The following is a 27,759-nucleotide window of genomic DNA, read 5'->3' on the forward strand; positions in this document are numbered from 1 at the left end:
TCCTTTGTGGCATCTTTATTTTTCTGATACATGAACAGGGTGAACACGGTCAGAAAAATCAGCTGCACTGAAACACTTCAGCCAGTCGTAAAACAGAGGGCACACAGACATGGAGGAGTGATGATAGCAATCCCAGACCAGCTTCCCCCAAAGGGCTTGTACTCCAAGCCTACAGCCAGAAGGTGCTCTGGGAAGGACTGTGCAGTACATCTCTGGTGAAGAGGGACAAAGGAGGACCAGTCACGATAGGGACTGCAGCCAGGCATGAGTTTATTGGCTTCTGGCCTCACGCTCCTGCTTGATGAAGTTGATTAGCCCATTGGTGGAAGCGTCGTGAGAGGTCACTGGGCTACTGCCGTCAAGCTCAGGCTCGATTTTCTTGGCCAGCTGCTTTCCCAGCTCCACCCTGGCAGGACGATAAGAATAAGAGGAAGGTTCCAGCATCACCAGTGAAATCCGTAAGCCTGCCCACGGGCATTCTCCACCCTCCCCTTGAGGAGCAGCAACTCACCCCCACTGGTCAAAGCTGTTGATGTCCCAGATGATGCCCTGAACGAAGATCTTGTGCTCGTACATGGCTACAGAGGTGGCAGATGGGGCACATTAGGGCTCTACCAGCTTCATCCAACCTACCCCAGGCCAGGACCTTCCCCGCTCACTCACCAATCAAGGCTCCCAGAATGAATGGTGTGAGCTTGGTGAACACAATAGAGTTGGTTGGGCGATTTCCTTCAAAGACCTTCAGAAAACACCCAGGAATGTCCCCTGGTTAGTTGTGATCCCCAGATAACTTAAGAGGGGATGTACACCCTGTCCCAGAGGTCGGGATGTGCAGATCTGTAAGGACAGCCCCTCCTACTGTGTAGGACAAGGCAGGCACGCTGTGAATCCTTGCCCTGGCCTCACAACTTTTATCCTTCCGACTCCAGGATGCCACCCACTTCAGAAGTCCTGACCTTGTGTGGCAACAGCTTCTCAAAGTCCTCTGGACTCTTTCCTGCGGCCTGCAGCTCCTTCCGGGCCTCCTCTGTCGACTTCCCCTTCATCAGGGCCTCAGTCTGGGCCAAAAAGTTGGCCATGAGGATCTGAGAAGAGAGACACCCAGTTCTGCCAAGAAGTACTGTCTGAGCTTCAGGCAGAGGGGCAAGACTGCCTGGCAATTCTCAGCTGGGGTAGTCCCAGCCTCGGTAGGTTGCCAGCCCCCAACGCAGAGCTCAATGGAAGTGAGAGGGGACAGCAGGTCCCATCTGATGACAGGGTAAAGTAGGTAATGACAATAACTACCCTTTCAGGAACACGCCTCACTTGCCGAGGACCCTGCTAAGAACTTTAGCAATAGCTATCTTGTAAGATTCTGAGGGGCAAAAGCATCCCCTCTCTTTCCTAGTTGAGCCTGTCTCCCCAAGTCAACGGTGCTGAATCACAGAGGTAGAGAGAGGAAGAATCAGAATTCAAACCCAGGTCTCTGACTCCAAAGCCTGTGCTCAGTTACCCATGCTACTCTGCACACCCAACATAAGGTGCACTCAATCCTCTTCAAAGCCAGTGTCAGGTCAGGTTAGGTACTGGATGGTTTTCCCATTTGCTGCTGTGGTAAGTAAGATCTTTGCCCCCGCCCCTGCTGTTGCACCTATGTAGGTTACAGGACATGGCAAAAGGGATCTTACAGATGGAATGAAGGTAACAGACGCTGAGATAGGGATAGGTGGGCCCAATGTAATCACATGGGCCCCAAAAAGTAGAAGAGGAAGGCAAATAAGTTGGTCAGAAAGAATCAACAGAGGAGGCAGGACAGAATCAAAGCTGGAGAGGGACTCCACCTACCACTCCTGGTTCTGAGACAGTGCCACAGGCCAAGGTGGCTTCTTGGAGCTGAGAATGATCCGCTAGCTGCCATCAAGGAAACTGGACCTTGGTCCACCCTGAGCAAAGACCCAGTAGAGCCTGCTGGACTTCAGATCCATTGAAACCAATATAAAAACCGGGTGTTGTTTTAAGCCATTACGACTGTGTAATTTGTTATGGCAGAAACAGAAAACTAGTATAACTGCCAACCAATGCATCAGCTCTTTAATAGTTTGGGTGTAATGTGAGCCTGACAAAGTGTGAGGAGAGGCTGGATGGGGCTCTTACCTTGTGATGCAAACCCTTCCTTATTGGGTGCTGGGTCTGGACTGGGATGAGGAAGTCACAAGGTATCATCTTGGTGCCTGTAAGAGGGCACAGCGGTCACCCAAGCTCCTACCCTAGCCCATGGGGGCCACCCACGTGGCCGATAGGAGAGTGTTGACCTCAGGGAGAAGTCTCTGCCAGGGGGCCCTCCCCCTCCCGAGCAGCACCCCTGCCCAAGCCAGATGGGCCCTACCTTGGTGGATAAGCTGGTAGAAGGCATGCTGGCCATTGGTCCCTGGCTCCCCCCACACAATGGGGCCCGTCTGGTGGTCCACACGAGTGCCGGACTTGGTGATGTACTTCCCATTGGACTCCATGTCACCCTGGAACAGGGACAGAAACCCAGCCCTCTATCTGCAAGTCTTCTTTTCTTCATGCGCCATGCCCAAATCCTGCCTGAGATGCACCGAGTATACCTGCCCTGCCCTGTGGGTTATCATCAGGCATGTTCCTTTCATCGCCCCTCGAGGACACAGGCTCGTGGCTTTCTGGCTTAGAGCACTGCAGGAAGGTAAAGGTGGGGATGGAGGTCTAAGGAGGACCTCCCTATGAGCAGAAACCAGTCACAGTATATTTAATTGATGTATTTCTTTTTAAATTATTTATTAAAAAAACATTTTTCTTAATATATATTTGTTTTTGAGAGAGAGCACGCAAGCTGGGGGGGGAGCAGAAAGAGAGGGAGATACAGGATCCAAAGCAGGCACCAGGCTCTGAGCCCAACGCAGGGCTCGAACCCATGGACCACAAGATCATGACCTGAGCTGAAATCGGACGCTTAACCAACTGAGCCACCCAAGTGCCCCTCAAGTTTATTCATTTAGGTGATCTCTACACTCAGTGTGGGGCTCGAGCTCATGACCCTGAAATCAAGAGTTGCGTACTCTTCCAACCAAGCCAGTCAGGTGCCCCTCTTTAACTGTTGCCTTAGGGAAAGGCTGGCTGAGGTCCAGGGTGTACAGCCTTTGAGGTCTGTCACCTCAACTAGATGCTGGACTGTGGGGAGCCCTGAAAAGAGGCCCCCTGAAAGAGAATCTGGACCAGGAGAGATGCTGTTTGGTCCCTGGGGGCCCTGGAGATTCGAGGGGGTACAGAAGGCTGTGAGTAGCCCAAAGAGGCACCACAGACTGGGTGTGAGTTGCTTTTCTAGAGGGACAAAAGCAGTGCAAGCCATAAGAGTCCTGGCCGATGGCCCCCACCCTATCGCAGGCACACAGTGATGGCCAAGGAAGAAATGACCGAGCTGAGACCCATGCCCTAGCCAAGCCAGGGTCTGACTGGCCACCATGATAACCAGTCATGCCCCTCTATGGTCGTCAAACTTGGCTAACACTCAGATCAAACAGACCCTGGTAACAAAGAGTCATCCTGAGACTGAGAACAGAGGTGGGCTTTGGCTATACCCAAGGGCAGTGGGGGAGAAAAGCCCCTGGAGGGGCAAGAACCTGGGCTCATGGGCCTCCCGGTCCCCCCACAGGCTGACCCAAGACCTGGCCTGGCAGCTGGTACCTGCTGGAAGTAGGCGGCAAAGCGGTGCAGGTACTGGTCATAGGGTAGCATGGCCTGCGTCTCACACCCAAAGCAGTTGATGTACCAGATGCCCAGCAGAGCCAGCAGGACGGGGGCGTTCTTCTCCAGGGGTGTCGTACGGAAGTGCTGGTCCTGAAACAAGAGCAGGGTCAGTGAGAGCCGAGCAGCTGCCCAGGAGGAGAGGGAGCCGGAGCAACTACAGGTCTCTGGCAGAGAACACGAGCCTCAGCACTTACCATCCAGTGAGCCCCTGAGAGCAGCTGCTCGAAGTTGTCAAATCCTGCGACACAAAAGCAGCGTCAACAGAAATGGTCATGCCCAGTGCCCTTCTGGCAGGGGACACAGCTTCTTCTGGACCCAAGGAAAGGCTGAGGTGCAGCCAGAAGAAAAAGGACCTGGGAAGACTTGGGCCTACAGAAAGTCTTTCTAATCAGAGTCTGCCCTCAGGGCAAAGGCAGACCTAACTTCATCCACCAGGGGAAATGGCAGGAGGGCAGTTGTGAGGGACAGAGATCAAGGCCAACCTGCAAACCCAAGAGAAAAAAGGCCTGCTGTCCTGACCCGAAAGAAATGTTCGAGTCAAGGGGAGAGAGGCCAGCATCCTCTGTGGGTCAGGAAGGTGTTCAGGGACATGAGACCCCCACTCCTGACCTCAGACTACAATATCATCTCCCAAGACTAAAACAAACACTCACCCACGTGCAGTGCAATGGAGAGTCCAATGGCTGACCACAGCGAGTAGCGTCCTCCTACCCACTAGGAGAGACAGGAAAAGGTGCTGAACGAGGGATGGCGCACCCCGCCCCCCCTCCCTCCTGCCACAAAACTTGCCCCCTGAAAGCAAGGCTCTTCCACAGGTGCAGCATGGAGGGCCAGGCCCAACCCACCTCTGGGAAGCAAGACAGCAGGCCAGGCGCTGGCAACTCTTTGTGCTGACCAACAGGACAGACTACGCGTGGGACCGATCAGAGCCACAAGACCCAACCGGAGACCTTACCATGGCTGGCCCTGTCTCCTCAGACACAGAGAGACCCGGCGCACCTCGGACCTGCGCCAGGCCCGGCCTTCTCCTCCGATAGACCCGGCGCCTCATACCTGCACCAGGCCTGGCCGCCTCCTCCTCCGACAGACCCGGCGGCTCATACCTGGTACCAGGCCCCATCTCCTCAGACAGACCCACAGACCCGGTGCCTCCTACCTGCGCCAGGCCTGGTCTCCTCAGACACAGACAGATCCAGCACATCGTACCTGGTGCCAGGCCCCACTTCCTCAGACACCAACAGACCAGCATCTCATACCTTGCCGGGTCTAGCCCCTCAGACACTGACAGAGCCAGTGCTGCATACCTGTGCCCGAGCCTCTTCGAATACTGACAGACCCAGCACCTCATACCTATGTCACGCCCGGCCGCCTCAGGCACTGACAGACCCAGAGCTCATACCCGTGTTTGGTCATGTCTCGGGAGACACTGACAGACCCAATGCCTCACACCTGTGCCAGGCCTATTCAAATACCGACAGACCCAGCCCTTCATACCTGTGCCAGGCTCTACCTCCTCACACTCTGACAGACCCAGCACCTCATACCTGTGCCAGGTCCTGCTTCCTCAGACACTGACCGACCTAGTATCCCATACCTGTATCCAGCCTCTCTGAACAGTGACAGACCCAACATCTTGTACCTGTGGCGAGCCCACCTACCTGGACACTAACGGGTCAGAATCTCATACCAGTACCCGGCTTGGCCTCCTTCGGCAGTGACAGACCCAGCGCCTCCTACCTGTGCCAGGCCCTGCATCCTCAGACGAACAGACCCGATGCCTCCTACCTGTGCCCAAGCACACTTCCTTGAACACTGAAAGATCCAACGCTACCTGGCCTTGGCCCTGCCTCCTCAGATACTAATATGCCTGGGCTTGGCCTTGCCCCTTCTGATACTGACAGACCCAGTGCCTCATATCCAAGCCTAGGGCTGCCTCCTGGGACAGTGACGGGCCCAGAGCTCATACTTGATCGTAGTCTCAGCCCCAAGACATACACAGGCCTACCATTCACACTTGCAGATTCCACTCTGTATCTTCCTGACACATTCACGTCTTCTTAACAGCTATTTATAGAGCACCTACCACATAGCTAGCACAGGCAACAGAAGCAGCCCACGGGGGCTCCCCAGATGTGTAAATGAAATAATCGTGCCAATAAATGTGAACTGAGATATAAGTGCTTGGGAGAAAGGAAATACACCAGTGAAACCAATTATGAAAGGAACCTGAGGAGTGCCTGAGCTTGAGCTTGGATCTAAGGAATGAGCAGGCATTACCCAGGAAAGCACTGAGTGGGGAAAAGCATTCCAGCAGCCAGCACAGCACAGGCAAAGGTCCTATGGCTAGAGCAGCCTTTCTCAATAGTGAGAGAGTTAAGCCCCACAGAAAATACTTTCAGTGACTTCACTTCTCAACTGTCCCAAGGATGGTCCAAGGCTAGTACTCTCCTAGAAGCAAAGAAGAGATGCTGATTCATTACATCCCCTGGATGCTTTGGGGCATTAGGGCTTAATTCTCTATTGGAGGCCCATTGAGACAGGCTGGGCAAGAGAAGCACAGCACATTCTAGATGAAAGAAGCAGCGGAGCTGGAGGGTAGAAGCTGAGAGGCAACGCCGGAGAATGAAGCAGGGAATGCCAGGGGTCATCAGGAACGTGACAGTACTGTGGATGGGGGTGCAGAGGACTGATTCAGGAACTTCAATCAAATAGGGTGAATTGAGAGAATGAGAGAATCAAGTGCAGCCCAGAGGTTTTTGGCCTGGGTAATGAGACGAACAGGGAGGCCCTTCACCTGGAAACAGTCCAGGTTTGGGGAAACCTTACCTGACAGACACCGTCCCAGGGGCCAAACCATGCATGACATGGGCTCTCAGATCTCACCGAACAGACTCAGTTCTAGAAAGCAGACTGCCAAGCCGCTGATTTTGGCCGAGCCAGGTCATCAGACCTCACTTTTGGGAGCCAGGCAATGCCAGTGTCTGACTTGAGCCTCTAAGACCTCCACCTACAGGACACAGTCCCTAGAACTCACGTTCGCTGCAGCGGCTCTTTCAGATCACACCTTATAGCTCCTCAGTCAGTTCTATGCCCCTCCCACCACAAACCTCACTTGATCTAACTAGTTACAATTCTATTATTTCCCTCACCTGAGTAACTCAGACCCCAGTGCTAGAGACCACACCCTGGACTGGCTAGAGATCCTCATGCCTCCGCAATACCATGAGCTCTGCCTATCATGCCTGACCGGGGTACTGAGAACAGGAAGCTGCCCTGGCCAAGGCATTCCATCTGTCCTACCTGATCCTAAGGGTCCCCAGGCACACATACCTACGATGACTCTGGCTTTCCCTTGAGGGCGGCCCATGCTACCCAAACCATGCCTGATCCTACCACCGAGGACCCCACCTGCACCTGACCCATATTCTCAGGCCTCACCAGCCACATCAGTTATGCATTCCTGGGCTAGAGCCTGCCTTCTCATTTCACCTAACAAGCCGGGGATGCCAACTCATACCGGAATCCAGGTGACAAGAACCCACCTAAGATCACACTTATGTACCTCTGCCCACACGACTCGGGATCCATGGACTCACGACACTGCATGGATGCAGTGGCTTCGCCTGTGAGGTTAGCTCTGCCTACCTGTGTCCCGCCCCAGTACCTCATACTACAGGGTCACACACCTGTCAGAGACTGGCTCCAGAAAGCTCAGCGGGTGTACCCAGCTCCACGTATCTGTGCCTGACCCCCCACATCTCAGATGACAGACTCGGGCGTACTTCCCTGCGCCCAACTCAGACTCCTGAGAGACTCAGCTCTGTCTAAACAGGCCCAACTTGAGAAACCCAGCTCCATATCCCTTGTCTGACATGGATCTCGGCATCTTGCAGATCCGACATTAGCAGCCACTGCTTGACCTGGCAACAACCGCTCACTGAGGAGCCTCAGACCTCATCAGACACAAGTATCTCTGTGTATACCAGTGCTCTAGAGAGCCCCCCCCCCCCCCCGGCCCTGAGATGTGGCTCTCCCTCCCTGTGACTAACCCATGCTCTCCAAGCCTCCCCTCTAACTCTAAAACCTGGGCCAGCACACCTAAGCCAGAGCCACGTCCCAAGGACTTCACCAACAAGACTCAAGTGTAGATCTCTGGCTCCAAAGTCCATGCTTGAGAGAGCCACATCTACCTACTCTCGTCTAACTTAGGGCTTACAGACTTCCCTCGAACCCCACAGTGTCTGTCTACCTAAAGACCCCAATGCTGTGGGACTCGCCTGTGGCCACTCCACCCACCCAGGCTTAACCTTCTTCAGGCCCCCCCCACAAAGATCCAAGGGTACATGCCTTTGCCTGAATCCAACACCCGAAAGTCAACTCTACCTCCCTCACCTCCCTCCTCAGACCACACCTGACAGGCCAGCTCCACCTACCTTTGCTTGATCTTGGGTCCTGAGACCACACCTGGCAGGGCAGATCTGCCTACTTTACGTGCCTGTGGCTCTTACACTGCAGTGGGTGGGCCAGCTCTACCTACCTTCTACGACCCTGGCTCCTTATACTGTACCTAGCAGGCCAATTCTGCCTACCTGTGCTTGACCTTTAGCTCCTCAGACCATATCTGGTGGGCCACTTCTACCTACCTGTGCATGACTCTGGTCTTTAGATCACACCTGGAGGGCGATTTCTACCTACCTGTGCTCGACTCTGGGTCCTCAGACCACACCTGGCAGACCAGATCTGCCTACCTTACATGCCCCTGAGTCCATACATAGACCATACCTGGCTGGCCACTTCTACCTACCTGTCTCTGACCCCAGCTCCTCTAACCTGCCAGGCCAGCTCTGCCTACCTGTGCTTAACCTTGGCTCCTCAGACCGCACCTGGTGGTCGTTCTACGTACCTATGCTTGGCCCGGGCTCCTCAAACCTGACCTGGCAAGCCAGATCTGCCTACCTGTGTTTGACCCCAGTTCTTCAGACTTAAGCTGACAGGCTAGTTCAACCTACTCGTGCCTGACCTTGACACCTTAGACCATACCTGGTGGGCCAGTTCTACCTACCTGTGCTTAATTAACACTGGCTCCTCAGACCTCACCTGGCAAACCAGATCTGCCTTCCTGTGTTGGACCCCAGTTCTTCAGACTTGACCTGACAGGCCAGTTCTACCTACCTGTGCTTGACCCTGAATCCTTAAGACCAATGGCTAGTTCCACCTTCCTGTACTTTACCCCAGATCCTCAGATCTCACCTGGTGGACCAATTCTACCTACCCATGCTTGACTTTCGCTCCTCAGGCCACAAATGATAGTGCGATTCTACCTACCTATACTTGACCCTGGTTCCACAGACGTGACCCGCAAGCCAAATCCGCCTACCTGTGCTTGACCTCAGTTCCTCAGACTTCACCTGATATGCCAATTCTACCTACCTGTCCTTGACCCTGGCTCCTCAGACCATACCTGGTGGGCCAATTCTACCTACCTATGCTTGACTTTGGCTCCTCAGACCACTACACTGTCGTGTAGTTCTACCTACCTATATTTGACCCTGGTTCCTCAGACCTCACCCGGCAAACCAAATCTGCCTACCTGTACTTGACTCCAGTGCCTCAAACTTTACCTGACAGACCAGTCCTACCTACCTATGCTTAACTTGGGCTCCTCAGATCGTATCCTGGTTCCTCAGACCTCACCTGCTGGGCCAGCTCTGCCTACCTGTGTTTGACCTTGGCTCCTCCAACTGGCCCTTGGTGGGCCAGTTCTACCTACCCATGCTTGACTCTGGCTCCTCAGACCACAAATGACAGCGCAGTTCTACCTACCTATACTTGACCCTGATTCCACAGACCTGACCTGGCAAGCCAAATCTACCTACCTGTGGTTGACCTCAGTTCCTCAGACCTCACCTGATATGCCAGTTCTACCTACCTGTCCTTGACCCTGGCTCCTCAGACCATACCCGGCGGGCCAATTCTACCTACCTATGTTTGACTTTGGCTCCTCAGATCACACCCTGGTTCCTCAGACCTCACCTGCTGGGCCAGCTCTGCCTACCTGTGTTTGATCTTGGCTCCTCCAACAACCCTTGGTGGACCAGTTCTACCTACCTGTGCTTGACCTTGGCTCTTCAGACCATACCTGGTAGGCCAGTTCTACCGATCTGTGCGTGACCCTGGTTCCTCAGATCTCATCCGATAGGCCAATTCTACCTACCTTTGCTTGATCGTGGCTCCTCAGATCATACCAGGCGGTCTAGTTTTACTTACCTGTGCTTGACCTTGGCTCCTCAGACCATAACTGGCAAGCCAATTCTACCTACCTATGCTTGACCCTGGTTCCTCAGACTTCACCTGATAAGCCAGTTCTACCTACCTTTGCTTGACCCTGGCTCCTCAGACCATACCTGGTGGGTCAGTTCTACCCATCTGTGCTTGGCCCTGGTTCCTCAGACCTCACCTGGCAAGTCAGATCTGCCTACCTGTGCTTGACCTCAGTTCCTCAGACTTCACCTGATAGGCCAGTTTTACCTACCTATGCTTGACCTTGGCTCCTCAGATCGTACCTGGCGGTGTGACCCGTGCTTAACCCTGGTTCCTCAGACTGCACCTGGTAAGCTAGTTCTACCTACCTGTGCTTGACCCTGGCTCCTCAGACCTCACCTGGCAAGGAAGATCTGCCTACCTGTGCTTGACCTCAGTTCCTCAGACTTCACCTCATAGGCCAGTTCTGCCTACCTGTGCTTCACTCCAGTTCCTCAGACTGCTTGATATACCAGTTCTACCTACCTGTGTTTGACCCTGCTTCTTCAGACCTCACCTGGCAAGCCAGATCTGCCTACCTGTGCCTGACCTAGGCTCCTCAGATCATACCTGGTGGTCTAGTTTTATTTACCTGTGCTTGACCCTGGCTCCTCAGACCATACCCGGTGGACCAGTTCTACCCACCTATGGTTGATCCTGGTTCCTCAGACCTCACATGCCAGGCAAGCTCTGCCTACCTGTGCTTGATCTTGGCTCCTCCAACCACCCTTTGTGGACCAGTTCTACCTACCTGTGCTTGACCTTGGCTCCTCAGATCATACCCGGCAGGCCAATTCTACCTACCTGTGCTTGACCCTGGCTCCTCAGACCTCACCTGGCAAGCCAAATCTGCCTACCTGTGCTTGACTCCAGTTCCTCAGACTTCACCTGATAGGCCAGTCCTACCTACCTTTGCTTGACCTTGGCTTCTCAGATCATACCTGGCGGTTTTACTTACCTGTGCCTAACTCTGACTCCTCAGACCATACCTGGTGGACCTATGGTTGACCCTGGTTCCTCACACCTCACCTGCCAGACCAGCTCTTCCTACCTGTGTTTCACATTGGTTCCTCAGACTTCACCTTGGTGAGCCCGTTCTACCTACCTGGGCTTGACCCTGGCTTCTCAGACCATACCTGGTGGGCCAGTTTTGCCTACCTGTGCTTGACCCCTGGGTCCTCAGACCTCACCTGGTGGGCTGGATCTGCCTACCAGTGCTGGACCCTGGCTCTTCGGACCACACCTGGCAGTGCAATTCTACCTACCTGTGCTTGCTTCTGAGACTGTACCTAGTGGGCTAGCTCCGCCTACCTATACCTCATCTCCGTTGCTCACATCTCACCTAAGACATTCGGTTCTTCCCAGGGCTGGACTGTGACTTATTAGAACTCACTGGACAGATTGAGTGTTGTGAACCTGCCTTAATCTTGGCTCCACACACCTTACCTGATAAACCCTGCTGTACTCACCTGTGCTGAACTATACTGACAGTCCCAAGGATACAAACCTGTGCCATTTACAGACTCCGTAGACCCTTCCTGAGAAACTCAATTCCATATACCTGTACCTGGCCACAACTCGTCAATCTTGCAAAATAATTCTACAAGATAGGCAGAGATGCAGTTCTGTCTGCTGATCTTGACCTTACCTAGGAGATCCAGATCTAGTCACTCGTACCCAATCCTGGTTCCTGAGATCTCACCTGAGAGACTGAGCCCTGTCCTCCTGACTTCACTTCATATCCTCAGAGATCACCTAAGAGATACAGTTCTTTCTACATACGCCTAACACCAGCTCCTTAGGCCTTGCCTGACAGATCTCGTCTACCGACGTATGCCTAAACTCAATGGTGAGACAGAGTTGAATGAACCTAACCATGGCTTTTCAGGTCAATCTACCTCTGCTTGCCTTTGGTTTCATAGATATTACCTGAAAAACTCAGCTCTACCCACCTGTGCTTGACCCCAGCTCCTCAGATTCAGAATACTAACCAGAGCCTGACCTCAGCATTCAGACCTTACTTGGCAGAAACCCAAAGTACAAACCTGTATCTCACCTCAACTCTTCAAGCCCCATCTGACACAGACCTGTTCTACATACCTGAGCCAGACCCAGAATTCATGGATGCAGTTCCCCTTCCCCTTCCTTTTGCCTGACTCCAGCTTTTCAGTCTTTTCCCAGGGGACCCAGGACCACCTCTAGGATCACCGAGTTGTGCACGACCAGAACTGCTGGATATCACCTGAGGACATAGCTCTGACCTGGACCCGACCATGGATTTCTAGTCCTCACTTGTCAGACTTTGCTCTCTCCGCCCTTTTCCGGCTCCAGTGTCCTTACCTGAGCAACCCGCTTCTACCTCTATGTGCCAAATCTTGGCTCCTCAGGCCTCCCTAAGAAACCTGCCTAGTTATACACACCTTGTCTGACTCTAGCTCCTGAGACCTCAGACAGATGTGGCTCTACAGACCGCCCCTGGCCGACTCCACTGTACAAACTTAATCCGAACAGATATTTCTCTCAGACGGGACAAATTCCTGGCTGCTTACCTGGGCCTGAGGGAGGACCGGTGAGAGCCCCTTGGTGCCTGAGTGACTTGGGCCTCAGACCTCACACCCTATAGACGTGGGTCTCTAGACCTGTGTCTGCCACGAGCCTCTCAAACTATACCTTACCAACACGGCTCCTGTATCTTTTTCACATGCCCCAACTCCCCAGTCCTCACCTTTTATAACTTGCTCTATTCCCAACCTTCCCTCTCTGGGTCCCTCAAACCCCACCCCAGCCAGAACCCAGTGCCAGAACCTTGGCTGGTTGTGGATCCGCAAAGGCCTCTGCAACCCCTGAGCTCTGCTTATCACACCTGGTCAGGATGCCGAGAGCCAGGTGGCTGATGTGGCTCAGGGGGCTTACGTGTATTTGCCTAATTCTGAGTTTTAATCACCTCATTTGAGTGAGCACACACCCATGACCTGATGCTCACTTTGCAGAACCAGTCAAGAGAGACCGCGATGTATATGACTGTCCTATGCCAGGGACTTCACTTCACAGATCCAGGTTAAAGTACCTGTACATGACTTTGGTTTCTCAGACCTCACTTGATAGAACCATCTGTAAATACTGGTGTCTTTTCCAGAATTCATAGACCTCATCAGTACCTTTACCTGTCCTTGCTCCTCCTCGGAACTCACCTGTACCTGTCCTGGCTCCTCTTCAGACCCCACCAGTCAAAGTTAGCTCTCCAATGTATGTGGACTCTGGCTGAGCCGCTGAGCCCTGAGAAACCCCACTATTTACCATCGTACCTCTGCCTGATCCCGACACGAGGCTACCCCATGACTGACCCTAAATGACCAGGCTCACCACTTATATGTCCCCCTGCCAGACTGGACTCTTCTGATCTTACCTCAAAGCCAGTACAAAATCCCCTATGTCTGTCCTGACCCTCTATCTCACCTGAGAGATACTAGGCTCCAGAAATTTCACCTGTCCCTGGCTCCTCAGGTGACACCTCTTGATTCAAAATAATATACATCCTTAGTGACCAAGGCAGGTCCCTCTTGCAGCCACTGTGTATGTGGTATGCGTGGCCTGGCCCAGGAGGCCTTCATTGTGCCCATCTCGGTCACTCAGGCCACACTGCCCAGCCCCAGCCCCATGCCTTACCCCAGGCCTTACCTGGAGACCTGCGCCTCTCCCTAAGCCACACCCCCCTTCATCTCTGCACGCTGGACTGTTACGGCCAGTGAAAACCCACAGAGGGGTGACTGGCAGGCCACTCGTTCCTGACCACCTCCTGTTCAGGCTCCAGATCCCGGGAAAGAGGTAGAAGGCGCCTCCCCTACTTTATCAGACATGCAACATGTTAGAAGCTGCACAGTCTCTCTCGACCGGGGTTCCTCATCTGAGCCACAGGATGCAGAAAATGATCTGAGTGACTCTTCTCAATTCTTCCAAGGATGGTACATAATTAGTCCCATTCTAGAAAGAAGTTAACTCATTACACACAACAGATGCCTTAGGGCCTTAGGGCTTCATTTTCTCCCAGACTCCGAGGCCTTCAGAGCTTTCAAAGGAGATCACATCTGTGGATGCGGCCACCGAGCAAACAGCTCCCAGTCTAAAGGCCTGCAAACAGCCCCAGTGGGAAAACTCCCATTGGATGACACCCTCTTTGGTGTGCCTGCCACGGTCACGTGTTAGAACAGCGCCTGCTGCATTCACAGCACCCACACTGCGCCCTGCACCCCAAGCCTCCCCTGCATTCCACAGCCAGAGCCCTTCTCCCACCAGGGCCACGCTCAGGCAAGCCGCAAGGATAGGTCCCGCTCACTGTTTGGCACCAGCTGTGGCCATAGCTGAGATGAGTCCCTGACCACCTGCTGCTAGGGCTGCTCAGGCGAGGTTTGTTCTGCAGGCTGCCTGACAAGGCTCCGTGCAGGCCCCAGGCCTGGCACCTCCTCTCTGCCATCTGCCGGCTGTTCCCACCCCTCCGGAGCAGGCCTGCCCAGTCACACCTCCTGCCTCACCCTGCCCCTTGGCCTTTACAGATTGCAGCTGCAGTTCAGAAAAAGGTCAACACTGAGAATAACTCACAACCTCAAGTTTAGTGAAGGGGGTAAGGGTGGCTCCAGTTACCCCACGGTGGGGGCCGCTGGCAGGCACCCAGGGGAATGTCATCTTGGCCTTGCAAGCTCAGCCCGCCCTCAGTGGAAGTGGAGCCCTCATCCTGACTGGGCTGCTCCTGCCCCATAAGCCTCTCTGAGGGCCTCTCGGCCATTTCCCAAAGCTAGGCATGCAGCAGGTGCTCAATAACTGTTGACCTGACCTCAGGCCCCTCATGTGTGTCTCAGTGGTCACGCCTGGCAAAGGACACATAATTCACCCAGCACAAGGAAGTGTCTTTACTTACATCCCAGAACTCGAACATGTTTTGAGGGTCAATCCCAAACTCCTTCACTTTAGTCTAAAAGGGGCAAAAGGAAAGAAAGAAGGAAGCCTACATTAGCTGGAGGAGACCAGGAGCTCCTGGGTGCCAGGCGTCATGCCACTCAAGCTGCGGGCAGATGGGGCAGGGCTGGAGTAGCGGAGTAGCCGGTCAATGACGGGCAGGAACCAGCAGATTTCACCCCTAGAACTGGACACAAGGCCGGCTCATACCCAGAAACAGCTGCAGCCTGGTGTCCGTGAAGCCCTCCTGTGGTGGGAGGCCACACACCCAGTGCGGGGACCTGGCCCACACACTGCCCTGCAAGACCCGCCTCCTGGACCTGTTGAGGTGCAGACACCAACCCATATGGGAAACTGAGCCCAGGGCGGGAACCCAAGAGGGGCAGGGGCCACCTCCCAGGCCAGGTGTCACACAGCCAGGATACCTGTCCAGCCCCTTCCAGTATCTGAGATGGTGACCCTTCCCCAGAAAGCCTTTAGGAGATGGCCAACCCTGTTCCTCAGGTGCTTGGTCCCCTGTGCACAGAGGGTCAGCAACCCTAGTCAGACAGGAGGAGATGACCCTATCGACCAGTCTCAACTCTGCTGGCAGAAGGCAGACAGTGGTGCTCTGGTCAGCCAGCGTTAAGAAGTGCTCCTGCCTCCCCTGTGGGTAGGGCAGCCCTGGAGGCAGGGGTGCGAGTCAGATATGAGGGGCAGAGGAAGTGGGGGGAACGGTTAGGAAAACCTATGTGCTTCCAGCTCTGAGACATAGCCTAGTACAAAGCCCACCAGACAGCAAGTGCCCACGAGGTTTGTTACTCCTGGCACACAGCCCCACCCCCCCACCTTGCACAGCCCCGGGCCAGGCAGAGTGTAAGAACTGGCAGGCAGAAGACCGGTGTTCTAATCCCAGCTTCACTGACTCATGCAGTCACTGGGCAAAAATCCTTCACCGGGGCTTAATGTTCTTATATAAGAAATGGGATGCACCCTCCACCCCTACCCTGCACATCCCACGTGGGGACAGACCAGGGGCAGGGTGGCAGAGGCCAAAGGAGATCATGTGTGTGGAGCGTTCTGGATTTCAGCCAGGCGTCGGAGGTAGACAGGGTCAACGGGATCTCTCTTTGGAGCTGCACAGATGTGACAGCAGGACGCAGAAGGGGTGTTGTGCCGCTCACCTCCGTGACAGGCAACTGACCCCTTCTATCCCATCAGCCCAGCCAAGATCCCCAGACGTGCGAATCACATCTCAGCTTGAGTTTTCTGAAAGGCTGTGACCTTGACACCTTGATGTGGCCTGGGCCCTCCCAGGGAGGAAGTCTGGGAGCCCACACGGGCACTTACCGTGTTGGTAGACAGGGCGACAAAGTGCTTCGCAACTGCAGAAGGCTACAAGAGACAGAGCCAGGTTACACCGAACTGAGTCCAGAGGCCGCCCAAGGGTAGTGAGCCTCCCACCCCTGGAGAAACTGAGGTCCTGGGTGGGACTCACTGCTCCCAGTCCTGGGCTCTAAGGCTGTTGGAGGAGCCCCACGTCAAGGTCAAGAGGAGAGAGGAGTTAGAGGCCCAGCCTACCTCGCAGGCACACAAGGCCGAGGGTCCCTCCCCTCTAAACCAATGAGTGTGGCCAGGGGTAGAGAAGGCCCTACAAGGCCAAGGGACCTTAAAGTGCCATCAGCTAGTCAGAGCAGCTTCTGGCACGCTTGATACGTCTGGGACTGGGAAACGTCTTAACCAGAAAAGGTGGGCACCAAGAGAGGCTGCCTCCTGCTGCCAACGTCAGGAGAAATACGGCCACATGTAGCGTTAGGCTTGGCCACTCAGGTGGACAGGCAGGCCCACCCCGTCCTTCCCAGCCCACGCAGTGCCCACCACCCACCCCAGCACTCACATCCTTGGCAGACAGGAGAAACCACTCCTTCGCTGTCTCTGCATTCGTAATGGTCTCCTGGGTGGTAAAGGTCTACAGCCAGAAAGTACAGCAGTCAGCCCCCAGCTCAGGGTCGCTGTGACCCAGAGCCAGGGTTCAGTGGCAGAGGCCATGTGGGTGCCCAGTTATCACCAGGAGCAGTGACAGTCACTCCAACCTCTGCCCAACTGTCCACAAAGTCACAATGAGTGGTTCTGTCTGGGGCAGAGGCCTGGAAGTATTACCATGATCCTGTGATTCCAGGACTTCCCAACCAGATTAGATTGAGAAGAATCCTAGTGAAAGCCACATACACAGCCCCCATCCCACCCACACACACCACTCCTCCACCACAGGTCAAAGGCCAAAGCATCTTCCAGGAAAGGGGCAGTGGCCACGCTGGGGGCTCCTTTGGCCCAGGCTAGGCTGTGATCTCAGAATCCAGATGGAATTCTTCATATTTTATGTGCACTGATGGGAGTAAACAGGGCATAAATGGCCACAAACAAAACCCAGGCTGGGCACAGATCCCACAGAACAAGCAGATATGAAAGTTCTGGGGCGCCTGGGTGCCTCAGTGGGTTAAGCGTCCAACTTTGGCTCAGGTCATGATCTCACAGTTTTTGAGTTCGATCCCCGCATCGGGCTCTGTGCTGACAGGGCAGAGCCTGGAGCCCGCTTTGAGTTCTGTGTCTCCCTCTCTCTCTCTCAAAAACAAACAAACAAATAAGCAAGCAAACAAGACGAAGGTTCTAACTGACCAGTTCGGGTTTCCATCAGGTAAACCGCATTTACCGCCTGATAAGAACAGTCTGAGCACAGCTTGCCAGACCTGACCCACGTAGCACGATGTGCTCAGGAGGGTCTACCCACCCCGCCCCACCCCCACCAACCACACACAGGGCTGGGGAGCCAGGCTGGGTCCAAGGCCCGTACCTTGGAGGCAATGATGAACAGGGAGGACTCGGGGTTCAGGGTGGCCAGAGTTTTGGCAATGTGGGTCCCATCGATGTTGGAGACAAACCAGACCCGGGGACCTCCTGAAGAATACGGCTTAAGGGCTTCAGTCACCATGAGGGGTCCCTGTGGGGAGATGCAGCATCAGAAAACAAGACTCAGGGCCTACAGAAGTGGGGAAAGCCAGGTCTCACCCTGGAAAAACCAAGACTCTCGGTGGGACCCCTCACCCCATCCCCATCCCAAAGGAGTCCTTCTTACCAGGTCAGAGCCACCGATGCCGATGTTGATGACGTCCGTGATGGGCTTGCCTGAGTACCCCTTCCAGTCACCGCTTCGGACACGCTGGCACAGAGTGGGAGGTGTGTTCAGCCCAAACCTCCAAGTATAAAGTGCTGCTCAAAAGGATCCTCACATCTCAAGCCCAACGTCCAGACCCTCACAGGGTCCTACTGAGACCACACTGGCAAATCCCTGCCATACTCACCCCCCCAGCTAGACCCTATTTCATCATTAACAAAGTGGGGGACACCCCCATCTCAGTAACATTGTCAGAATTTGCCAAACGGGGGTGAACTCTCAGCAGAATCTAATGTATGAGAGACTGAGAGATGTGAAATGCCAACTACTGGGGCTGGTGCCAGGGACAGGACCATCAGACATGCAGCCAAGCTCCACACGGACCCCACCGATTCCTGTCTCCTGGTGTTTACAACACTGCATACCATCCCCAAGCTGAATAAGGGACCTGTGCACCCATCAGGTACATTAACCCATTAGACGTGTTAAAGGAACCGCCTAGCTTCTTGGGTTTAGAAATTCCCAGCTTGTCTAGTCTAGGCAACAACAGGGGCTAAAATTAAGAGATGGCTCTTTGGCAAAGATCAAATCTAGGGCACAGTGAGAAGGTGAAGCAGAGAGTGTGGCTATAAAATGCTTTGTTTAGATCTCAGAAGGAGCTAAAGTGGTAACACAGAAAACATTTTGGTCAAATATCCGGCTTCTGAGAAAACGGACTCTCAGAAACAATGATAGAAAAGGCCTTGTCTTGAAGATATTTGTAGGTATGGCTTTTGCCTGATGGAGTGAACCCCCCCTCAGTAAGCTTCATAGGAGACCCATAAAGACAACTGAATTGTCAGAAACACTACCGGCTTGGACTGAAAGGGACAGAGATAGTACAAAAGGAAAAGAGGGCTTTAGATACCCACATTTTTTTTTCCCAACATTTATTTTTGAGAGAGAGAGAGAGAGAGAGAGCGAGCAAGCAGGGGAGGGGCAGAGAGAGAGGGAGACACAGAATCCAAAGCAGGCTCCAGGCTCTGACCGGTCAGTGCAGCGCCTGACGGTACGGCTCAAATTCACAGACCACAAGATCATGACCTGAGCTGGTATTGGAAGCTTAACCAACTGAGCCACTCAGGCATCCCTAGATACCCACGTTTCTATGGGCAGTAAGCAGGCTGAAAAACCTATGTAGCTGCAAACACAAACTACCTTTCAGGTAAAAAGAATGAATGAGGGCAAGGCCAAAATCCTTGAGAAATGATTCCTAGACCTTGAGTCCTAACCAAGCCAACCTCGAGTCTATGTCCTGCTGGATTTCAAAATGGTTTGGACCAATGACTCCTGTGTGCCTCCCATCTCCCCTCTCTTCGAACAGGAATTCTCCTGTATCAGATATCCTATACCTACCTCACCGTTGTGGGTTGGGTGTGTGCGGTGCAAATAAATTGTTTCTTTAATTCACATGTCTTCACATCAAAAGGAAATATATCTGAGTTGCATTAAAGGAAATGCAGATACTGCTCGACCTCTACCTCATCCTGATGATGAGGTTCTGGACTTCCAGCTGATCTTGTAATGGGATACAGCCTTAGGAGAAAGTGAGTAGGGTGTTCTTCATGTGGAAGGAACATAATCACTGGGAGCCAGAAAGCAGACTGTGTAGCCAACTCCCAAGATCGCTCCCAGTGGTCCTCACCTCCTTGTGTTCACGTCCTTGTGTTGTCCCCTCCTCCTTTGATCAGAACTGACCTATACAACTAACACAGTCATACAGGAATGAAAGATGTAATTTCACGTGCTAGCTCAAGGTACTAAAAGACCCTGAGGCACTCTGTCTTGCTCTCCCTTGGATCACTCACTTGGGGAAATCAGCTGCCTTGTCATGAGGACACTGCTGTACGGAGGTCCGTAAGGTGAGGAACTGAAGCCTCCCCAAAGCCAGCACTAATCGCGAGTGAGTCCTCTTGGATGCAGATCCTGCAGGCTCCACCAAGCCTTCAGATGAGCGCTAACCTTGGCCAGTATCGTGACTACAACCTTATGAGACCAGAAGCAGCCAGCACAGCCGCTGCAAATCCCGATCCACAGAAATGTCAATCGCTGTCTTCAGCTGCTAAGTTTTGGAGCAATTTATTATATACCAATAGAAAACTACTACATACATCTTTCCCCAAACCAGTAAGACCCAGCAACCTTTTTCTTTTTTAAAATAATAAGGCAACCAATTGTCATGGGAAGTTTTCCATCAATAAAAAAATAAAGTTCTTCGGCTTCTCAAGCCTCCCTCTCACCATTAAAGTTTTGTTACAATAAAGCATCCCAGGGGAGAAAACTTGTGTCTTTAATATGACTACGCACAGCCTTTCTTCCACCAGATGGGGTTTTACAACACATGCCAGTTTTGCAATTTCCATTTCCAACTTCATTGCACATCCTCAACAGCAGGGCAGGTCAAGGTAACCATAGCTCCCTAATATCTAATGGTGCCCGGGACCACAATATATAAACATATACTGATTTTACTAATTAGTTCATTGATAAATGGGCTCAGGCTGTTTGTGGTTTTTAATTTTTTTTTCATTTTTAAAGATTTTATTTTTAAGCAGTCTCTATGGCCAACGTGGGGGTCAAACTCACGACCCCAAGATCAAGAATCACACGCTCCACCGACTGAGCCAGCCAGGTGCCCTGAGCCCAGGTTGTTTGTGACTTTTGACACTATAATCGGGATCATGGCGAGCATCCTCAACCTGACCTTGGCAAACTTCTAACCTCGGCACAGCTATGGGGAGTGTTCCTCACCGTAGAATTGCTGCCACTCAGTAGCTTTTTTTGAACTATAAATACCCCATCAGTCTGAGTCAGGTATCCCACAGCCAGCTCTAAAGGAGTGCTTTCCTGGAAACAGCTTCCCGGACGGCCAGCGCCACACTCTCCACGCCGCAGGCCTGAGCACACACGCGCTCATCCGAAAGAGCACCAGCTTCTGACACGTGTCAGCTCTACCACTCACCCCTGATGGCTGGAAAGGCCCTTCCCTACACCCAAAGCCCATCATAAGTACCGACCACACTATTAAGGAACACTGTGGAATCCAGAGTCTCATCAGGATGCCAACCCTTCCTCACCCCACAAAGTTCTACTCATTTGGCCAGGCCACCAGGACTGATGGCCAGATCACTCCTGCTGTCTGAGGTCTGAAATGGTTGGGAGCCAAAGCAAACAGACTTGGGCCAGTCACAGGTGGGGGTCACTGCTCCCAGGGACAAGCTGACCAGAGCCCAGATTATCACTCTCAGAGCACACACAGCCCATACATGCTATGTGCACGTGTGCATGCGCGCACATGCACACACACACACACACACACACACACACACACACACACACACGTATACCACCCCTGTACCCCAGGCTTGAGGATGTGCTCTAATCCTTGCAGAATCAACCCTGGAACAGACACTAAGGCAACAGTGGTTGATGTGGGGAAATCTCTAGCTGATCTCTGAAGCAACATCTACACCCACCCACCACAGGAAAAGGAGGCACCGTTATGTGGACAGAGGGACATGTCCTACTTATTTACAAGTATAAAAAAGCTGCCAAAAGTAGTTAAAAACGAACCCATGTGTATGTATACATGTGTACATACATGTTTCAAAGAAGAGAGAGATGTACGTATACACATAGCACACGCATAGGAAGCTTTCAGAAGATTTCACAGAAACTGCTATAAATGCTGCCTCTGGAGAGCAAGCTGGGGGCACGGTCAAGGAAATGTTAAAACATTGAATTTATCGTGGCACCTGGGTGGCTCAGCTGGTTGAGCATCCGACTTTGGCTCAGGTCATGATCTCACAGTTCATGAGTTCAAGCCCTGCATCGGGCTCTGTGCTGACAGCTCAGAGCCTGAAGCCTGCTTTGGTTTCTGTGTCTCCCTCTCTCTCTGCCCCTCCCCCACGTGCACACACTCTCTCTCAAAAATAAGCATGAAAAAAATAAAGTTAAAGTAAAAAACCATTCAATTTATCTAGTTCTAGATTAAAAAATAAGGGCATGTTGCTAAAGAGATTAGAAAAGCAAGTCTCTCTTCTACCTGCTCTACCTCCTCTCCTCTACCACCCCATCCCTTAGGGGCCTCAGTTTTCTTTTCGGATCTTTGTTCTGGCCAGACTGTCACCATGAGCCCACAGGTGATTACAGTTCAGCAAAGAGGTTGCTCTGTGGCTGCCAGTGGTAGGTCCATCACAACAAGGGTAGAGCCCCCAGGCCAGCGAGCACACAGACCGCCTCCATGCGATGAGGCCTTGAGTTCTCTCCAAGCAGAATGGAGGGGCGGCCCATCAAGGTCCCCAGATTCTCAAACACATGCACACCCAGGGCCAAGGGCAAGTCCAGCGCAGGAGCTGCTTACCTGGCAGAAAGACTTCATCTTCTCCAGGACCCTGTTGACCTCTGGCATCACATCCTTACCATCCACCAGAATGGGGGTGTTTGACCGGTTCCGCAAGGCCACATGCAGCACTGCGCGATCCTGGGGATGCAGTCAGCGTGTGAAGACCCCCACCCCCACCCCCAGCCCAGGGCAGCCACGTCCCCGGGGGGGCACGGTGCAGCCTGGGTGAGGAGTCAGCCCAGCCCTTTCTCCACCGGACACGCACGCGAGCCCTGAGATGTGTTAGTACCACAGTTTTGTACTGAGAATCTACTGCGTGCTTATGGGTGCAGAGGCTACCCCGGGACCTGGAGGAGGCAGGCGTGTGCTGCTCCCCTTTGGCTACAGTCACAAGGGGAGGGAGACCAGGAAAAGCCCAGGGAGCCCCTCGGTGTTCAGAGCATGAAAAGCCAAGGAAAGAGGAACAGAGTGAGCAAAGGCAGAGAATGGGAACACAGGTGAGAGACACAGAGGACCAGGGGTCGTTAACCTTGTCTCACCTCCTCCGTGAGAGTGCACGGTAGTTGCTGGCGCCTTCTGAAAAGTACCCCCAGCCCCTTGGATGTGGAGCAAAGAAGGGACTCAAATGTCCCTCACCAAGCGGCCCCACCCCACCGACTGCCAGAAACCAAACCAAACCAAACTGTAGGCCCGTGACAGGTGCCAAGGAGCTGTCCTTGTCATGTGAGAGCAACAGTCCCATCAAGCTGAAGCCAGTAGAGGAGTCCTTGAAGGAAACAGCTCTATAGATCCTAGGTGGATAGGAAAGAGACGGTCTCTGGACTCCAACCCAAGGGGAGGTTCACTAAGGTGGAAGACATCATGCCACTCTACCCTCACCCTGCCCAACCTCACTCCTGTCCGACATTTATAAGAAGATGCACTCCTCCAGGAAGCCCTCCTTGACTGCAGCTTCCCTCAGCCTAGCCCAGCAGTGAGATAAGTTGAGTTTGAAACCTTGCTATCTCTTATAACGTCTTGGATAAGCAACTTGCCCTCTGAGCCTCAGATTCCTCTTGGGTGAAGGAGGATAATAACACTGTGAGGATAAGACTCTTAGCACTCAGTGATTATTATGCCTCCAGGCTTCCACAGCAATTCAGGAACAGGGCCCCCAAGGCCTGGCTGTATCTCTGCTTCCTACTAATGCCTACCACTGAGGAGGTTGATCTTCTGTCCTAAGATTTCTCTTTTCACTAATAAAACTCAGAGCAAAGATAGACCAGAGTTAAGTTCTCTGAGCATGCCTTAAGAAGCCATCGCCCTGCAGGCTTGAGATGTGCTCTAGGCAGACAGCATTCCACCCTCACCAAGTCCAGACTGCCAGTCTTGGGGAAGATGCACCCCATGGCCCTGCAACCCACTCAAGGAAATAGGCTTTCAGGCTCCTTGTTAAGCAAAAACATTGCTGAAGAGCAGAGGTGAAGACACCGTGCGGTGCTCTCAGTCAGATGAACCCCAAAGGGAAGGAAGAGGCCCTGGAGGGCATGTAGAGTCGGCCATCCCCAGGCCAGCTCACCTCGGTGAAGTTGATCTTCTCGCCATTGAACATGCGCTCCCGGGCAGCCTCCACACCCCTGGACTTGGCCTGGGAAGAGAAGATACTGAGGCCTGATCCACTCACACCGGCAACCAAGTGCCCAAGCCACCAAACTCTAGGCTTGATGCAGTCCCAGTGGGGCTGACAGACAGCTGCAGCCTGGTGCCCCCCACCCCACTGCCTGCGAAGGGTCTGCTCAGACACTGGCACCGAATCCCCTGGGACGCTGCTTAGAATCGGGGCGGGGGAGGGCAGGAGCTCAGAGCCCTGTGTGGGCACAGAGGCAGTGACTGAGGTCCGCTGAGGGAAGGAAATAAAATTGCTCAAGGACCTGTAGGCTCCCAGGACCCCGGTTCGCTTGCCATGCTGTGGGTCACAGGTCAAGCCCCCCACAGCAGAACATTACCAGGTCCACCAGCATCTGCATCACACTGTCGGTCACAAGGTTCTTTGAGTAATCCACCAGAATCCGCCCATGGTTGGTGTTCAGGGTCAAGCTGCAAAAAGATGGCAGAAGCCACTGACCACACCCCGTTTCTCAGGAGAGCCCATTCCCCGACCAGAGCTGCATCCACAAAATAACATTCTCCCTGAGCCACACCCCAAACAAGCCTCAGCTGCTCAGCACAGCGGTGCTGTCGCCTGTCTGCCCACCAGCACAGTGAATGGGGCCAGCCTCACACAATGGGGCTGCAGACCCTTCCTGAGGAGCCATTCCTCTGCTAAAACCGGGAAGACAACGGCTGGGTGCACTGCCCCTGCCTACCCCGTGGAGCGACCATTTCCTCCTAGAGCTTCCACTCTGCGACTCAACTTAATCGGGAAAGGACTCAGAAGGCAGGGCTGGTCATGGGGCTTCCAGTCTGGAGCCACAGACCTCCCCTCCCCAACACACCTGCACCAGTCACCGGAGCACCCCGAGATTCCTGCCCCCCCCCCCAAGATTTCCTCCCACTGATTCCTTTCCATTTCCTGGTCATGCATAGGTCTGCACACCGAGCTTCCTTCGTAGAAATCATGCCCCCACATCTCCACCTTTCTCCGCGGCTCCCCGCAAATCCCCCAGACCCGCCCACCCACATCGCAAACCTCGGGGGTCCCCGTCCGTTCTGGGCCAGGAGCGGGGGGTTCAGGGGACAGCCCTCTCCCGCCTGCTGCGTCAGCTAGGGCCCCAGGCCACAACTGCGGAAGGAGCCCCTTCTCAAACGGCAGGCATTAGAGGTGGGGGGCGGGGACAGAAGGTGGAGAGAGATGCCCCTGCGGAGGGAGAACTGCGGTGGGGCCCGCTTCTCATGACTAAGCAGTCCGGCTCCGAGACCTCCGCGAGCCCCCAGGAACCTGCTTCAAGGAGGCTTCAAGGACAAACTGGGGCCTGGGCCTGGGCCCCGATCCGTGGCCGGGGTCGGCCGAGGACCCCCGGGGACCGCCGGCCCGACCGCCCCGGCCCCGGGCCCGCACACCTGACCCTATGTGCGGCGCCCTGTGCACCCGGATCCGGGTCCCGCACGTCCGCGCCCCGCCTGTGGCCCCGCGCGCGCACCTGAAGTGGTTAAAACGTTCCTTGTCCCCCTCGAAAAGGCGGCGCAAGTTGAGGTCAGAGCCGTGCTCGCGATACCATTGCTGCAGCTTCTGGAATTGCGGGTTCTGGGTGAGCGCGGCCATGGCGACAGCAGCGGGGTATTCGGACTGGGACAAGCTTGGAAGAGGAAGAGGGGGCGGGCGGCGCGCAGCTAGCGGAGGCACGGTGCGCGCAACCCCCTTTATGGCGCAGGCGCAGTGCCCGCCCCGCCCCACCCCGCTCCCCGCTCCCCGCCCCGCTCCCCGCCCCGCTCCGCTCCGCTCCCCGGCTGTCAGCGCCCTCGGGGCGACCTTGGCAGTCACCGCTGCTCTGGGCCTCAGCTTGCCTCTCCCTGCAACAAGGCAGTCCCTTGGTCTGCCAGCCTATGTTTGGAAGTGACTGGGGTAAAGAGGCCGAGCTCCCCACCCCCCACCCCCCCCTGCTTCCTTCGTCCATTCATTCAATACCTTCCCAGGTAGTGTTCCCACTTCCCACTACGTCCCAGGTAGTGTTCCATGTGTTGTAGATACATAAGTAATAAATACATATATGGTGGGTCATAGGCTGGTAAGTGCTACTTTGAAAAGGAAAGCTGGAAAGGGTGCTGGAAATTGGGGTTGCAATTTTGAATAGAATGGCCAAGGTTAATGACTAATGAGGTGACTTTTTGAGCAAAAGCCTGAAGAAGGTGAGGAAGCCAGCCACTTTAGATGTCTGGGGGGAAAGTGCTCAGGCAAAGGGAAGACCAACTGGAAAATTCCCCAGCGAGCACGCTTAGGTGTTTCAGAAGCGGAAGGAGGCACTTGTGGCTGGCGTGGTGTGAATGAAAGAAAAAGAAGTTGAGTTCAGAGAGGGAAGGAAAGCAAGAAGACCACAGAACTTACAAGACCTTGTGAAAACTTTGGTTTTCTGAGAGCGACAGGAAGTCATCGAAGGGATCTAAGCAGTGGAAAGACATCATTTGACATGTTTACAAATTACAGACCCACAAGGTAGCAGGAATGGAAATGAGGGTAACAGATTGGAGGCTACTGCAACAATACAGGCCAGGGATGAAGGTGACTTGGGTCAATGTGGTAGGAGTTGGGTATGGTGATCTAGACACACTGAAGAACTGAGAGACAGAAAATGAACAACCAAGGGTTACATCCACTTTTTAACCCAAGATCCTGGAAAAATGGAATTGTCATTGCATCTTGGGGAGATGAAAATTTGGGGGGGAAGATCACAAACGTTATTAGGCATCTTAAGTGTAGGTGTTACATTGGGTATTCATGACTGGAGTACCGGAAGAGAAGGTTCCAGCTGGAGGAAAGACTTGGGAGTCATCAGTGAATACATTGCATTTGAAGTCATGAGCCTAGATGAGAGTCTGGATGAAACAGAGTAAATACAGCCAGAGAGGACAAGAGATCCAAAAACTGGGTACTCAAACTGAGCTGCTCCATTGCCTGGTCCCCCTAGAAAGGCCAACCATCCAGGAATATGTCCTGTCCTGATGCCCCCCCCAGGCCTAGGTCTTCCTCCGGCCCACCTCCCAGCTCCATGCAGTCACTGTCACCTCTGACCTCTGCAAATGGCTTTTCCTTTCCTGCCCAGAAATATTTGGCGTCGTAAAGGTGAAGAAGGAAAACAGGCTAAGGCTGAAGACTGAAGAAATGAGTGGTCAGCAGGACTTTACAGGGAACAGCTCTGTCCACATGGTCCTTGTTTACCCTCAGTTTCAGGTCAGCTGTCAACTCAGATTTAACTGAGCTCCCCATACTCAGCACAACCCTGACAACGCAGAACAGCCTCTGTCCTACTGGAGTCGCTGAGAAATACTCCAGCCGTGCAAGCCAGTTGTCTACACAGAACAACACTCCTGCCCCTAAATCCTATGTTTTGTAATCTCATCCAAGGAAGGCCAGTCTCAGTAGCCATTGCCTCATCATCACTTGCCCTATGATTCTCCTGATGACTCTAGCCCAACAGTAGCCACTGACTCCTTCTTTCTAGTAGGCTCTCTTTGGTGACCACAGTGGATGTCTGTTGTCTTTATCCCAAACCACTCCGTTCCATCCTCGTGTTTCTTCCTCTGCCTTCCTGATTGC

General features: G+C 53.6%; 1 protein-coding gene across 1 annotated transcript; it reads right to left on the reverse strand.

Moving 5' to 3' along the window:
* Window positions 1-25,847, reverse strand: GPI (glucose-6-phosphate isomerase). The gene is made up of 18 exons (XM_019423385.2): window positions 25,649-25,847; window positions 24,515-24,605; window positions 24,088-24,156; window positions 22,548-22,667; window positions 18,107-18,190; window positions 17,825-17,971; window positions 16,871-16,942; window positions 16,324-16,368; window positions 14,957-15,010; window positions 4,398-4,458; window positions 3,939-3,982; window positions 3,682-3,834; window positions 2,366-2,495; window positions 2,134-2,210; window positions 957-1,085; window positions 664-739; window positions 512-578; window positions 1-406 (listed from the first exon to the last, which is right to left on the reverse strand). The coding sequence occupies exons 1-18, from the start codon at window positions 25,768-25,770 to the stop codon at window positions 271-273; spliced, it is 1,677 nt and encodes a 558-aa protein (XP_019278930.1). The 5' UTR covers window positions 25,771-25,847; the 3' UTR covers window positions 1-270.
* Window positions 25,848-27,759: the final 1,912 nt, after the last annotated feature.

Source organism: Panthera pardus, unplaced genomic scaffold (assembly GCF_024362965.1).
Source record: "Panthera pardus isolate Hobbes unplaced genomic scaffold, ASM2436296v1 HiC_scaffold_18, whole genome shotgun sequence".
In the NCBI taxonomy this organism is placed as follows: Eukaryota; Metazoa; Chordata; class Mammalia; order Carnivora; family Felidae; genus Panthera; species Panthera pardus.

What these genes read in the sequence shown, in the direction of transcription:
- GPI (XM_019423385.2), bottom strand. Translation starts at nt 25,770, where the DNA reads ATGGCCGCGCTCACCCAGAACCCGCAATTCCAGAAGCTGCAGCAATGG. An exon ending in TCTCAGGGGCTCACTGGATG is followed by an intron (nt 3,835 to 3,938) that starts GTAAGTGCTGAG and finishes CTCTTGTTTCAG; the next exon opens with GACCAGCACTTCCGTACGAC. An exon ending in AACAGCTTTGACCAGTGGGG is followed by an intron (nt 407 to 511) that starts GTGAGTTGCTGC and finishes TCGTCCTGCCAG; the next exon opens with GGTGGAGCTGGGAAAGCAGC.